Source organism: Schistocerca gregaria, chromosome 8, assembly GCF_023897955.1.
Source record: "Schistocerca gregaria isolate iqSchGreg1 chromosome 8, iqSchGreg1.2, whole genome shotgun sequence".
NCBI classification, from domain to species: domain Eukaryota; kingdom Metazoa; phylum Arthropoda; class Insecta; order Orthoptera; family Acrididae; genus Schistocerca; species Schistocerca gregaria.
In genome coordinates, this window is record NC_064927.1 from 174,698,421 (window position 1) to 174,714,678 (window position 16,258).

The 16,258-nt window shown below is 42.6% G+C and overlaps 1 protein-coding gene across 1 annotated transcript in view; it reads left to right on the forward strand.

Annotated features, from left to right (window-relative positions):
• The first annotated feature begins 3,286 nt into the window (after nt 1–3,286).
• The window catches only part of LOC126284729 (protein takeout-like), a 79,883-nt gene continuing 66,911 nt past the window's right edge, over nt 3,287–16,258 (forward strand). The window contains exon 1 of the mRNA XM_049983863.1: nt 3,287–3,408. Coding sequence (XP_049839820.1) covers nt 3,345–3,408 — 64 coding nt within the window. The 5' untranslated portion in view covers nt 3,287–3,344. The remainder of the gene's footprint in view (nt 3,409–16,258) is intronic.

The following is a 16,258-nucleotide window of genomic DNA, read 5'->3' on the forward strand; positions in this document are numbered from 1 at the left end:
AATGCTACGAATGCGAGACGTTACGTATTTATTATTGGAAGTCTCCTGAGTTAGTGCGCCAACTTTCCCTCGCTTCCGACAGACAGCGTAGCCGTGGGACAGTTTCAAAATGGCGCTTGTTGGAGATGTACGTTACAAGCAACGTCCCGTCATTGAATTTTTCACTGAGAGAAAGAAACTGTGGTAAATGTTCACAACCGCTTGTGGAAAGTCTATGGAGCATCTGCTGTGGACAGAAGTACAAATAGTCGCTGGGCGTGGGGGATGAGGTCATCACAAGGCTGCTCGGCAGAGCTCCAAGATTTGGAGCGGTCGAAGAGACCATCCACGGACCGAATAAGGAAGTGTAATGAACACGCATACAGGTTAAGGCAGAGAAATGCAGCAAATGCGGCGTTTTGCAAGAAACTGAGCAAAAGACTTTAAATGATATTCAGATGAGACAGACGTTGCACATATCAAGAACGGTGCCTACACGTGCACCAGTGAACAAAGTTCAAAACCATCGTACAGTATGAATTACAAGAGTATGTGCCAAGCAAGATCGTAAGAGATGGAAAAGACCCACCGTGGTACAACAACCGAGTTAGAAAACTGCTACGGAATCAAAGGCAACTTAGAAGCAAACGTAAACATAGCCAAAGCCTTGCAGACAAACAAAAATTACACGAAACGAAATGTAGTGTGAGGAGAGGTATGCGAGAGGTGTTCAACGATTACGTAAGTAAGGTTCTATGTACTAACTTGGCAGAAAATCCTAACAAATTGTGGTCTTACGTCAAAGCGATAGGTGGATCAAAACAAAATGTCCAGATATTCTATGACAAAAATGGTACTGAAACAGAGGATGACAGACTAAAGGCCGAAATACTAAATGTCTTTTTCGAAAGCTGTTTCACAGAGGAACACTGCACTGTAATCCCTTCTCTAGATTATCGCACAGGTGACAAAATGATAATATCGAAATAGATGACAGAGGCATTTAAAAAAAATTCAAATCGCTCAAAGGAGGAAAGGCCGCTAGACCTGATGGGATACCAGTTCGATTTTACACAGAGTACGCGAAAGAACTTCCCCCCTTCTTGCAGCGGTGTACCGTAGGTCTCTAGAAGAGCGTAGCGTTGCAAAAAATCGGAAAAAGGCACATGTCATCCCCGTTTTCAAGAAGGGACGTCGAACAGATGTGCAGTACTATAGACCTATATTTCGAACGTCGATCAGTTGTAGAATTTTGGAACACGTATTTTGTTTGTGTATAATGACTTTTCTGGAGACTAGAAATCTACTCTGTAGGAATCAGCATAGGTTTCGAAAAAGACGATCGTGTGGAACCCAGCTAGCGCTATTCCTCCACGAGACGCAGAGGGCCCTAGACACAGGTTCACAGGTACATGCCGGGTTTCTTGATTTCCCACAGTCGTTTAATAAACAAAGTAAGAGTATACGGACTATCAGACCAATTGTGTGGTTGGATTGAAGAGTACCTAGATAACAGAACGTAGCATGTCATTCTCAGTGATAGATGTCTTCCGAAGTAAGAGTGATTTCAGGTGTGCCGCAGAAGAGTGTCGTAGGACCATTGCCATTCACAATATATATAAACGACCTTGTGTACAACATAGAAAGTTACTGAGGCTTTTTGCGGATGATGCTGTAGTATATCGAGAGGTTGTAACAATGGAAAATTGTACTGAAATGCAGGACGATCTGCAACGAATTGACGCATGGTGCAGGGGTTGGCAATTGAATCTCAATGTAGACAAGTGTAACGTGTTGCGAATACATAAAAAGAAAGTTCCGTTATCATTAAGCTACATTATAGCAGGTCAGCAACTGGAAGCAGTTAATTCCATAAATTATGTGGGAGTAGGCATTAGGAGTGTTTTAAAATGGAATGACAATATAAAAATTAATTGTTGGTAAAGCAAATGCCAGACAGAGATTCTTTGGAAGAACCCTAAGAAAATGCAGTCGGAAAACAAAGGACGTACGTTACAGTACACTTGTTCGCCCACTGAATACTGCTCAACGGTGTGGGATCCGTACCAGATACATTTGATAGAGAAGATCCTATGGAGAGCAGCGCGCTTCGTTTAAGTATCATTTACTACTTGCGAAAGCCTTACGGAGATGATAGATAGACTCCAGTGGAAGACTGTGCAAGAGAGACGCTCGTTAGCTAGGTACGGGCCTTTGTTGAAGTTTTGAGAACATACCTTCACCGAGGAGTCAAGCAGTATATGGTCTCTCACGAAGAGACCATGAGGATAAAATCAGAGAGATTAGAGCCCGCACAGAGGCATACCGACAATCTTTCTTTCCACGAACAATACAAGACTGAAATAGAAGGGAGAACCGATAGATGTACTCAAGATACCATCCGTCACACACCGTCAGGTGACTTGCGGAGAATAGGAAAAAAATAAATTATATATGATTTTTTTTGTATTCCTGTCCAATTTTGAGATGGAAAATGAGATAATTTGAACATTATAGTGTTAAATAGGTCCGTTACTAAAACGAAAAAGTAATAGACGTTGTATTTTCATCCTTTCCACGTAGTTTGATACATAACTTATTTTTATTTATATAAGACAATACAAAAAATCCAGCTGCTTCTACTTTCACTAGAAACATTTGAAAAATCAGGATTATCTTAACACCAAATTAACTTTCTTTTAAATTTTTTTCTGCTGTAGAAGAAGCCTAGAAAGCTATTTTGTTTTAAAAAAGTAACCCCTCCAAGATCACTAGATTAGTGAGATTAGTAAGCATCCAAGTGAAGGAAACTATTGACCTAGGGAACGGGAGATTGGCGGAGTGTGTGTTTGTGTGTAGTGGTGGAAGGGGGTGGGGGGGGTGTAGGGGTCCGCCAAAAGACGTGTCGCTTGGTTGGAATAACTTTAATAGTACCTCTTACTGTGTTCAGTAATTGCAAGCAGTTGCTCGGCGTACGTCTTCGCTTGAATGGCAAACATGTCGGGCCTCAATATTTGGTGCAACGTTGCACTTGCGCTCGGTGTGCTTCGCATGTGCTAGCGTGCGCAGAGGAATCACCATCTACGGGCAATGAAACATGGTTTCATCTCACGCTTCAAGGGTCATGCACGTGCACTCGACCGCGTCGGGGGTCGTTGCTCACCTTGAGCTTTTCTTTTTCGTGAACAGCCTACTTGTTCCTGCGAAACCGTGCCCTTGATGCTTAACGACGGCTGGCCACGCTCGGCGCGGGCAGGTGCTGCGAATCGCCCTTGAGATCACGCACTTAAAACTTGGAAGAAGCGAACCGGCGACGCCACACACCGCTCTCCACCTCCAGACGTCGCATCCCAGCTGCGGCCGCCATGGGGTCCTCACTGCCGTCGCTCGTGCTGCTGCTCGTCGGTTACGCCGCCGCTGCTCAGTTGCGTAAGTGCTTACCGTGCGTGCCCCAGGTAGCCACAGACGTGCTCCAGGCGCCCGTATGTGTGTTCTGGTGCCGTGGACGATTGTTATAGTCCTCACTGCGACCACGTGTTAGCTATGTCTCCAGCATCGTCATTTCAAACTATCGTTTAATCTTAGCATGCCTGTGTGGATAAGTATATCATATTTTAGTGCCCATCTAAGCAGGATACATTTTTAGGGTTCCGTACCTCAGTCGGTAAAAACTGAATCCTTACAGAATCACTTTATTGTCCGTCCGTCCCTCTGTCTGTCTGTCTATCAGATTGTTCAACACCGTTTTTCTAAGTAACGAGTATATTTATCAAGCTCAAATTTACGTCACAAATTAAGGTCTACAGTCTCTTGGTCATGTAACAATAAATTAAAAGATATAATTCATACCACAGTTTTTAGTTCACAAGATGTTCAAATGTGTGTGAAATCTTATGGGACTTAACTGCTAAAGTCATCAGTCGCTAAGATTATACACTACTTAACCTAAATTACCCTAAGGACAAACACACAGTCCCATGCCCGAGGGAGGGCTCGAACCTCCGCCGGGACCAGCAGCATAATCCATGAATGCCGCGCCTAAAACCGCTCGGCTAATCCCACGTGGCACAGTTTTTACAAGTAGCACCCTTGAACACCTAGCGGGTACTTCCCGTTGACCTAAAATCATGAAATTCGCCAAGATGCAAGGTTTCACGCTACAACAGAAGTAAAGAATCTGAAAATTGCTAGTTTGTGATTATTTTATCATTCGCTATCAGATTGTCTGTCTGTCCGACCGCCTTTTCAAACCTGTTTTTTCACAAAAAAAAAAAAAAATTGTTCAAATGGCTCTGAGCACTATGGGACTCAACTGCTGTGGTCATCAGTCACCTAGAACTTAGAACGACTTAAACCTAACTATCCTAAGGACATCCTGCCCGAGGCAGGATTCGAACCTGTGACCGTAGCAGTCGCACGGTTCCGGTCTGCACGCCTCGAACCTGCGATGCTTTTTCACAGAAAATGCTAGACGAATGAAGTTAAAATTTACGTCGCATACTAAGGTCTATGGCGATAAAATAAACATTAACTTCTAGGTCAATGCACTCAAAAGATACGGCCATTGATGTCACATATTTTGACGCTCGCAAATTCAGTCATCAAAACGTAAAGGGTGCTTCCCCTTGACCGATAATCGTTAAATCTGGCAAGAAGCAAGTTTTCACACTGAAACCAAAGTGACATATCAGAAAATTATTAATTTGGATTCGCATACAGTGATTTATTTTTTACTTTTTGTCAGACTGTCTGTCTGTCCGTCCGCCAGTTGAGCCTTTTTCATAGGAGCGGACAGAACTATCAAGTTGAAATTTCTGTTACATGTTAATGCCTATGGTCCCTTGTTGGTAGAGAAAACGTTTACATCTGAGTGAACCCGCTCAAAAGATACGGCCATTTATGTCATTATATTTTTATATTTGTAAAGACACTCATCAAAACCTACAAGGTATTTCCCACTGACCTAGAAATATGAAATATGCCAGAAAGCAGAGTTTCTCACTAGAACCAAAGAAAATATGCGAAAATTGTTCATTTATATTTATATTACGGATTTTTTTTATCAGGTTGTCTCTATGTTCGTCTCTCTGCTAAACCCCTGTTTCTGTTTGCGGTACCAAGTTGAAATTTGTGTCACATACTGAGGTCTATAGTCTTTTTCCGATGTAAAAATATTACGCTGACTCAATCAAGAGATGCTGCCATTTAGTGATATATTTTAATACTCGCAGACTGATTCATTAAACCGTATAGGGTACTTCCTCTTGATGTATAATCATGAAAGGAAAGAAAGACAGAAAATTTATCACACAAAAATATATTTATGTTGTCATTCGTTATACCTCTTTAATTTTGAAATTAAAACATACTATTAAATCTTGCAATCCATGGGACCTATATCTCGTCAGTACCGCCGGCAGGTGTGGCCGAGCGGTTCTAGGCGCTTCAGTCTCGAACCGCGCCATTGCAACGGTCGCAGGTTCGAATCGTACCTCGGGCATGGATTTGTGTCTTTTCCTTAGGTTAGTTACGTTTAAGTAGTTCTACGTTCTAGGGGATTGATGATCTGAGATGTTCCCATAGTGCTCAGAGCCATTTGAACCATTCACCAGTACCAGTGTCGGTAACAGGCAAAAATTGTCGAGATCCTTCATTCTCTGAACGCCTGACGTGCCTAAGTACGTAATTAAGTTTGTACGGAATCTTTAGCACGGGTGTCCTTCTCATACCTGTCCACCGTTGAATTAACTGCGGTATCAGTTCTACACGTACCATCTTTAGATCGGAATATGTCAATTACAAGAGCAATCCAACCAGTTTACAGATAATGTACATCCTACTTTATGGAATAATATTCCGCAGCTACTTCTTTACTTTGCAAACCAATGTGAAGCGCATTTCAGAAGATATCTCCATTCTATCAGTTATTGTGGCTTCTTCCAGTTGCATCTGCGTATGGCATGCAAGAATAATCGTTATTAAACGTCCTTTGAGCACGCTGTAGTTAATCTTAATTTGTCTTTGTGATACATTCAGGAACGCTACATAAGGAATTGTTGTGTATTCCTAGTTATCATCGCCGGCCGCGGTGGTCCAGCGGTTCTAGGCGCTCAGTCGGGAACCGCGCGACTGCTACGGTCGCAGGTTCGAATCCTGCCACGGGCATGGATGTGTGTGATGTCCTTAGGTTAGTTAGGTTTAAGTAGTTCTAAGTTCTAGGGGACTGATGACCTCAGTGCTCAGAGCCGTTTGAACCATTTTTTGAACCTAGTTTCATCACTTATAGTTAATTCTTGAAATTAATGAGTAGGCTTACACGGAATGGTTCATGTTCACCTTAATGGGTCCACCACTTCTGTGATCCTCCCCCACTGATAAAAATGTTCTTTGTACATGCTCAATTCCTCCTGGTTGTCATAATTTGAACAATATTCTAGAATGTCTACCACGAATGCTTTGTAAGCAACCTCTTTTGCAGCCTGAACCGACATCTCCACTCGCCAGTGAGCCTATGAGATTGATTGATTTCATATCGCAACAAAATGTTACACCCAGGCATGACATCCTACTTTGTTTCCCTTTTGAGAAGCACAAAATTTTACATTTCTCCTCTCTCATTCCTGTTTCCAAGCCCATTCATGCTATTTACTAACCTTTCTCCTTGAACTGCTCTCCAATCCCCCGCGACTATTAGATTTCGTCTCCTGCTACATCCTGAATTGCGTGTTCGACAGCCTCATATACATTGCCTACCTCTTCGTCCGCTGCTAGTGAAGTTGTAATGTATACCTGTACCGTCGTTCTCGGCTTTGGTTTGCTGACGGGTCTGATGAGAACCATGCTATCACAGAACTGTTCACAGTAGCTCACTCCCTGTTCTACCTTCCTATTCATATCGTATCCTACAAGTACCACGTCATAAGATTTGTTACTGATGTTTAAATTACTCAAAATTCGCCTGACCTAAAGTCCTTAGTTTCTTTTCTTTTCACGGAGCTTTTTCAATACACTTTTCAGATTTCCCAGCTTTCCCACTACCTTCAAAGTTCTGGCATTGTGTTCTTAGAACGTTATCCCGTCGTTGGTTATTCCACAACTTATGGTCATCTCACCTTGGCAGTCCCGTCCCGGATGGGGAACTAATCCGGAGTCTTTTGCCAATGGAGATATCATAACGGCACTTCTTCAGCTACAGGCCACATGTTCTGTTGATACACGTTTTGTGCCTTGAATACAATAGTTTCCGTTGCGTTCTGTTTCCTCATGCCGTTGATCATCGCTGATTCTTGCACCTTTTGAGGGTAGTCATTAATATACAACTTCAGTAGGAGGGATCCCAATACAGTCATCCTCTCTAGCAACCTATCACTAAGATCTTAAGTTGAGGACTGTGAAACCGAAATAGATCATAAACTTAGAAATACTTGAAATCTAGACGGACAGTAAAATCGGCTGTACATCTGTAGATTGAGGATATTTTTTTAAAGAGACGCTTATCTGAGCGTCGACTGATAATTACCAGACTGTTAATTTAAATGTTCAGTGATGACAATCCTGTTACGTATCGCTTCTTTAATCTATGCAGTGATATGCTAATGAGAAAAATGGCAAATGGGACTTTTATGTGGAGCCCATATTAAAACTGTAGCCCCACAGGCAGCTACCTGTATAACGCTACTTCCAGCATCACCATACCCAGTAAAGCATTGAGCTTTTTTAAATAAAGCTAAGGATACTTTTACCTTCATTGAGCGTCACCGAAATGGAGGAATCAGTGACAGAGGGAGTAAACCGTTATTGTACAGATTCCTAACGCTCACAATACGTAACAATTTTATCTTTTCTGTTTTGAAGTCAGCAGTATGTTCAGTTACTGTTCTCCATCTCATCGTGTGCAGTGTCTAATCCTTCCGTCGATGTACTCAACTATATCCAAAGAATTCACAAAAACACCGTCCATGTGAAACGTAGCTGCTTCATTATTCATACGACGTATTAGAGGTGTCTACAGGGAATCTAAATTGATTCCACACTTGTCGGTGTGCAGTAAGCTTTCTATTCCGCTTCTCATAAGTGACTTCTAATTAAATTGCTTACTTTCAGAATTTCATGGGAGTTGTGCGACTGAATTTGCAATTTCCTGTCTTATAGGTCACATTTCGTAGTAGGCCTATTGACGAATGTCATAGAGTAAAACAAAAGTGGCATCTTCCCTAAGGAAGTGTTATTGGCTCTTTGTTGTTACTAATGTATACTGTGTGTCCCAGGATGAATAGTTAATATTCGGGGCTAAGATAGAAACGATCACTTGGAACAAAGATATTCAGATGGACATACCCCTTATTCCACATGGTTTTCGTGACAGATCGCACTTAGTGTGCATTGTTATTTATTTTATGCATTATTCAATACATTGTCATGGTTACACATGTACAACAGCAAAAATTACAATACGCACTTTAGAAAGTATTAATTGAAAAGCACGTATTTTTAACTCATTCACCTGTAATCATTATTGTACTCAACACATTGCAGCTGTTGTGTAGTTCACAATAAATGTTCGAACATCCACTGTCAACGTAAAAGCAAATGTGCGCTTCTGGGAGAACATGTGCTGCCTTGAGTGACTCTGCACGTACCCAAACGATACCAACAGCGTTCATGAAGCAACCAACCAATCTATCTCACGCATTCACCTTTCGTTTGTACACCTAACTCTTCATCCAACCCAATAAACGAAGCTCTGATGGCGTAACGTCTGGTGGCCAGTCAACTGTACTACCACAACCGATCCAGCGATTAGAGTAAAGGTCGTTGTGATGTTCTCTTACGCCTCTTGTATAATTTGGAGGGGCTTCTTCATGCTCGATGCACACCGCAGACCTCAATTCCTGAGGAACTTCCTCAGATTACGCTACAAATGAATTTCCGAACAAATGTAGGTAATTCCGTCAGTCGTTCGCTCTTCTAAAATTCTTGGATCTACCGCACCAAACATCGATCCTCTCTGCTGTTAGAATTGTCTTACAGAAATTTTAACTTGGTTGTATTCTATATAATGCCGTCGGTTTTCCCATTATTTATCTCGTTAATATTTCTCAACATTCTCTAGTAGAGTAATATTATCATCTTTCCAGCTTCTTATTCTCGAATTTTGTCGTTACACGTGTTTTGGTTTCACACAGTTGATGGTACCTCATGCATACTTCTAACCGAATCTGAGAGAGGAAAAACTGTTTTGCGTGGAAACAGATCTGTCTCCATAACATTGAGAGAACTGGTACAGAGGTTATCACACTGCTGTAGCATAGCGAGGGCCGCTGTTCCAATACTTGTCTAAGCACTCATGGATGGGTTTTCGTTCGTTAATCTAAACAGCGTCCGCCCTCGTGGTCTCGCGGTAGCGTTCTTGCTTCCTACGGCGGGGTCAGGAATTTTCACCAGTCTCCAGATGACTGGGTGTGTTATGTCCTCTTCATCATCATTAGTCATCCCCATTACAATCGACGATAGGTAACGACAAACCAACGCCATTAGGACCATCCTTCACCTAATCAGAGTGTGTGGTCTGTAGTGGCCGCGTCGTCAACGGTACGTTGAAGTTTGATCTTCCTATTTTTGCATCAATTTTATTTTAATATCGTTTACTCGTGATCAAATTTTCTAAATTCGTTGCTAAATAAGACGTACAACTCGTTCAACAGTTCTTACTCTTCTTGCGGCTGGGACATAAGGACAATTTTTTTCCCGTTTTTTACACGCTTTAAGTGCACGCAAGAGCAATCGTTGCGTTACGCATCACGCTGACGCCATTTAGTAGTTGTTATCAGGAGTCGACACCATGAATCTGCCCTACTACGCGTCGTTTATTCATGAAGCTTCCGATCCAACATGGACCAATATGGACTCATAAGTACCTGAGATTACTGAGATAATTACGTGCTACGGTGAGACGATGGTAAATGGAACGGTTCGTTTTATCTGCCTACATCAGCTTTTTGATTAAAGACAGTAACGCCATATAACTTATACTTTGCTTCAGTAATTCCATAGGGAAACCGTGTGCTTTGGTGCAGTGATCGTTGAAGATATTTTAACATCATCATACTTTGACTAGAGGCTTAGTAATTCTCCGTGAACCGATTCCAGCGCTGTGAGAAGTTACTTGAGAACCTTATGTCGCAACCTGACTTACTGCATTGCAAGAGTGTGGTTTGCAGTTGTACTGCCATCAGAAATAGTGTGCGCGCCTACTATGGAAAATTGACAATATTTTTCCTTCCATGAGTCAATTAACAGTTTTCGCTTACAACAAGTAAGTGCAGCTCACACCTTGGGACACTGGAGCACATTTGCGCATGGGCCACGTTTATGCAGAGCTCTTTTCTCGGGGACCATTTTTTTGTTAGAGCATGACCGACAATGGAAGACTATTACTGCCATCTACTGAGACCATCACCATCTTCACAGCACCAGTTGAATGAACGTCTTGTCTCACCACATTATGAAATTGAAATTAATCAATGACGCGTATTGAAAATTTGTGCATGACCGGGACTCGAACCCGGATGCTACGCTTATCTAGAACGGTTGCCTTAACCGTCTCGGCCATACGACACGGCTCCTGACCGACCGAAATTTCCAACCCGTCATACGCCAATGCAGTGTCCTTTTCCATGTAACATTTAAGTTTTTGCGCTCCTAGGGAGCGTACAGTTTATAACAGAGAATAAATAAACGTATGTTAGTTTAAAGGAGATTATTCTACTTTCCAAGGAGAATTTGTATAATTTGAAAGCCTCAGAGTTACTACTGTAGTTCGAAATTAATTCTGACCTGGCGATGGGGCACGTTCATGCGCCTTTTACAATGCCATCCTAACAGTTACTCCAGTCAAGGCAACTTTAAGACAAAGAGCAGCTGGAAATGGAAACTAAAGGAACGAAGGCACGGGGTAATAAAAGGTAAATATTGCTGAAATAAGCTATTTGAACGTTATGAATCTCAAGCAGATGAATTCAGTTCTACGAGAGCAAGGACTGATAAGGGCAGAACAAAGAAAATTGGGGGACAGGCCTCTTTCTGCTGCTGTCTTAGTATTGTGCACATAGGCAGGTTTTCACATACTAACTCTCCAGGATGTCCTGCCTTTTGCCGTCATCTTCAGATCCGCCTGATTTCTGCCTTTGTTTATAACGTCCGTCATCTTGAGTCTGCACGTTTCTCTCAATATCCTCCCACAAACCAGTCCTTCCAAACTGTCTATTAGCAAGCACTCCCGTTTCAACGAATGTCCCATCCAGGTTCTTCACCCTCTCTCTTACAAGCCTTCAGCAGTTTGATGAAGAGGGTGAAAATTGCCTTTGTACACTAACGGAAAAAGGTTGCAACATCAAAAAATAGTTAATGTAGAGTCTGAATTTTCGGGAATACACTTGTTTGGATAATACATTGAAGCGGTTAACACTGCTGGTTAACGTAAGCGCGAGATAATCCATTTCAAACTAGATGTGCTGATACATCAATAACTAGTGTAACCGCCAGAACGTTGAATAAAATCATTTAATTTTGCATGAATTGTGGTGTTTGAACCGTGTGCGGCTCGCGTTCTTGCCGTTCATAACTTGGCTTCTTGTAATAGCGGTACTGGCGCCTTGTTTCCTTCTTGTGTTAATGGCACCACTGAGTTGGCTACTATTGTTTGTCCGCCAGTGGCAGTAGAAGCGGTTATCGATAGCCAGTACTGTGGTATTATCGTTGGTGCCACGGCTAGTATTTCCTGGTCGTCGTGTGTGTCAGCCAGTTCGGCTTCGGACGGAGCAGCGAGGAGAACCACAGCGCGAGGCAGGCACTGTCGGATCGTGGGTTTGTAGCCGTCGACCGAACCCAGTACGTTTGAAGTTGAGTGAACCATATCCGGTACTGATACCTCCACTGTCTGAGATCTTGCTGTTGTTTTTGTATTGCTGCTCCCAGGGTCGGTGAGACCAACCGCAACAAGTGGAGGCTGTGTGGTTGGCGGAAGCTATTAGTCGCCTTCTACTTCTTGATGTTAGTTTGCATTTAGTATTATTCTTATTGGTGAAGTGCAACGAGCCGTATTTTCTGCCTTGTGGCCGTTATCGCCCCAGTTATCTGCCGTAGAGGTTAGCGTACTTTTCCGGCAGTGTACATTTCCTCGTCGTGTTGATGCTGTCCAATATGGCGGGTAGTTCGACAGCCTCTTGAATTGTACTGTGCATATGTTTTTTTGAGGTCTACATTGGTTCTAGTGTTTCCTTCGGCTTTGCGGGTGTTTTTCTGAAGACGTAGTGCTGTCCGTCTCTTCGCCCTTGCCTAAAAGCATTCCATCGGTGTACCGGTGATCGGACGTTGGCGGATTGATTAGTCGGCTACCCCTAGTGTGAGTTGCCATCCTGCTACGTGAATACAAGTCTTGGCTGCCTGTCTCATTGATTATGCAACTGTAGTCACCTTCCTCAGGTCGATCCAGGGAACACTGTCTGCGGATCACTCCGTCTTATTTGGACAGGTTGTCATAATTCTTTAAAATTCAGGCCTTCAGCCATTAATTGTCTGTAATTGTCCACCGTATGGTAATTCAGGCCACGAATAATTTTCAACCTTCTTAATCAGGCCTTCAACCGTTGATTATAACACTGTTTGTGGCCTTCAGCCCACCAATAATTTGCATTGTTTCTTAATAAGGCCCTCAGCGGTTACCATAGCTTGTTACCGTTTTTATTGTTAAGAAGAAAATATCTTAGTATTTGTTAATGTCTAACTGCCTTCCTTACTTGTAATTCAGGTCTTCAGCCGTCGTGTATTCTGAAATTTCTGCTGGCCATCAGCCTTTAATTGTTTGTAATTTGCTTGTGGCTTTCATACGACAAATAGTTTTACTTCCTGTCTTGATAAGGCCTTCAGCCGTCACTATGACGTGTTATAGTTATTAAGATAGTTAAATGGGTTTTTGGTATTTTTTAACGTGTAGTTGTCCACCTTATTGGTAATTCAGGCCTTCACCCGTTGTGTATTTTTGAAATTGCTTCTGACCTTCAGCCGACGAATAATTTTTTAACCTTCTTAATCAGGCCTTCAGCCGTTGATCGTGTGTAACATTGCTTCTGGCCTTGAGCCGACAATAACTTGCAATTCTTCTAATAAGACTTTCAGCCGCTAGTGCAGTAAAACTTTAATAAAATGATTGCTGAGAGTTATTTTAAAAAGTAAAGTGTATGTGTTTTCTGTGCAACCAACGGTAACAGATTAGGTCCCGTCCACATCCTCCTTCCTTTCCCTGAGAACCACGTCTCAATGTTGTATAAGTGGCAGATGTCAGTTTATGGTGTGGAGTTCCATTCCCGTTGTGATTGGTTGATCAATACAGGAACTGTTAATGCTGCTTGTGGATAACTGTCTTCTGAGATAATTCTGGTGATCTAGCAGGCCAAGGCAACATGTAGACAATCTGTAGAGCGTGTTGGGTGGCAACAGAGATATGTGGGCGAGCGTTTACTGCTGGAAAACACCCCCTGGGAAGCTGTTTATGAATGGCAGCACAACAAGTGGAATGCCAAGACTGACATACAAATTTTGCAGTCAGGGTTCGAGGAACAACCACGGGAATACTCCTGCTGCATGCAAAAATGCACCCTAGACGGTAACTTCAGGTCTAGGTTCAGTGCGTCCAGCTCGCAGATGTGTAGTTGCAGGCCCTCAAGTGCCTACTTCTTACCAACACACGGCCATCACTGGCACCGAGGCAGAGTCGGCTCTGATCAGAAAACACGACAGACCTCCACTCTGCTCTCTAATGAACTCTCGCTTGAAAACCCTGAAGTCGCAAATGTCGGTAGTTTGGGATCAGTGGAATGCACGCTACCGCGCGTCTGGCTCGGAGCTCTCATTGAAGGAACCGTTTACATTAGTCGAGTGTGTCACTGTTGTGCCAGCTGCTGCTCGTACTATTGCTGCAGAAGCAGTCCTATGAGCCAGAGTATTACACAGAACACGATGGTCTTCTCTGTCGGTAGTGGCACGTGGCCGCTCATTGCCTGGTCATCTGGCGACCGTGCACTCTCGTCACCATCGCTGCCAGCAATGATATACAGTGGCTACTTTCATGCCATGTCTTCTTGCAGTACAGCAGAAGGTTTCACGCAGGTTTTAGCAGCCCTATAACACGACCTTAAAAAAGTTGTTCAAATGGCTCTGAGCACTGTGGGACATAACATCTGAGGTCGTCAGTTCCAAAGAACTTAGAACTACTTAAACCTAACTAACCTAAGGACGTCACACACAACCATACCCGGGCAGGATTCGAGCCTGCGACCATAGTAGTAGCGTGGTTTCGAACAAGCGTTCGGCCATAGCGGGCGGTCAACACGACCTCATTCAAACATAGTAAGGTGTTGATAATTACGTCTTTGTCCAATCTCATGATATTAACGCTCACGGCCTTTACAACATGTATTTACAGCAAATCTAATTTGTATCCTCACAGTTGCACAATGGCGCCACGCTTATGTGGCAGGCGAAAGAATTCGTAGACATCATATTCAGATTTAGAAACATGCCTCCCAAATTTCGTTTATGATGCACAACTCTTTATTGGTGTTGCGATTATTATTTTATTTTTATTATTTTGCTGTCAGTGTTTTTATTCCTCGACGGATCCATCACCTTAGGTGTAAAATATGCCACCACTTCCTGGGGCGTTTATGGTCACATTTCGATGCAAGACTCGTCGCTGACGACAATTATAGTCCAGGGAATGAGATTATAGGCCTAAGGTGTGGCTGGAGACGCTCTGGACAGCCGTGGTTACCAACATGGTTGTCGTCCACCACACGGCGGACACCGAGGAACGGTAACATTAGGTATCATTTTGTTTTATAGCAGGACCCCTTGGCTACAGGACCGCGGTAACCTTACAGCACCGCGGTGCGTCGACGATGTTTTACACCCTTCATGGAAAGCCATCCTGAGCTTACAGTTCTGCAATATAACATCTGCTCACATAAGAAAAGAATTTCTATTTTTGGTATTCGTGGTTGCGTAACTCTACCCTGTCCAGCAAGTTCGCCGGATAATTGAGAACGTTTGGAGCATTATGTGCAGGTCCTCCAACCAGCTCTAAATTTTGACTTTTAAGTGCATCAATTGGGCAGAATTTGGCACAAAATCCCTTAGGACATTCGTCAACTCTGTGAATAATCCAGTCAATCGTAAACCGAATAACTGCTTTCGTAAAGGCCGGAGATGGACCAATGGATTATTGACTCGCTCGGCTTGTGAACCTCTTTCTCTTGAGTAAATCTTAAATTTTTTCTGAAATTGTGATTTTTGTTTGTTTGCACATGAACATGACATTTACAGATTTACGTCTCATTTGGATAATTCCTTCGTGGTGTATATTTTTCGACTCAAGTGAAAATATGGCCTTCAGAGACAGAAGATTCAATGTGTTCCAATTTGTCTGTGCAGTCCTGGATTTCGTGTAGTTTCTTTTGAGTGAAATAAAATTTTAAAAGGAAATACAGGGATTTCGTTCACATCTCGTTAGTCATTTACCATGGTACTTCGTTATGTATTTAATTTCACACGGGACACATTTCTATAGCTTTGAATTATGAGATTCTAAAAAACATATACCTACGTTATTGGACAAGATTGCACTTCTACTACTTGAATCTTACTGCTTCCTTGTGTTGTATCTTTTCAGCACTGACTGTTTAAGTTCGATTTGCTCGCTCGGCATGACAAGTAGGTAACTTACTAGCAAGATCCCACACAATTTTAAGTTAATGCCCAGGAGATTTCCTATCTACATCTCAGGAACACGAAGTACAAAAGAGAAAACAAGTCTTTCTTCAGTTTCATACACGTATGTTTTTGCAATGTCTGTGTTCACTCTAAAATGTCACTCTAACGACATGAAAGGCATGCCAACAAACATCAGATACGAAACGGCAGTAGAGTACGGGTAACTTTAAGGAAAACATTTGTTTCCAAGTTTTTATTTTAAGAGACTTATTAGCGTGTACAGTTTATGAGCGTATGGCTATCCCCATCCCCATGATCCGATGCCCTAACTAACTGACTACGTGTGTTATCGTCTGCCCATTGCCATCACGTTAATTGTGATTAACACCGAGAAAGTCATCAACTACCAACACCCAATAGGTCATCTTGTTGTTGTGCCGAAGAAAGTTTCTCCGTAACAAATAAAATGGTTGTTGACATCCCATCATTATAACCAAGAATTCTGTGCTGC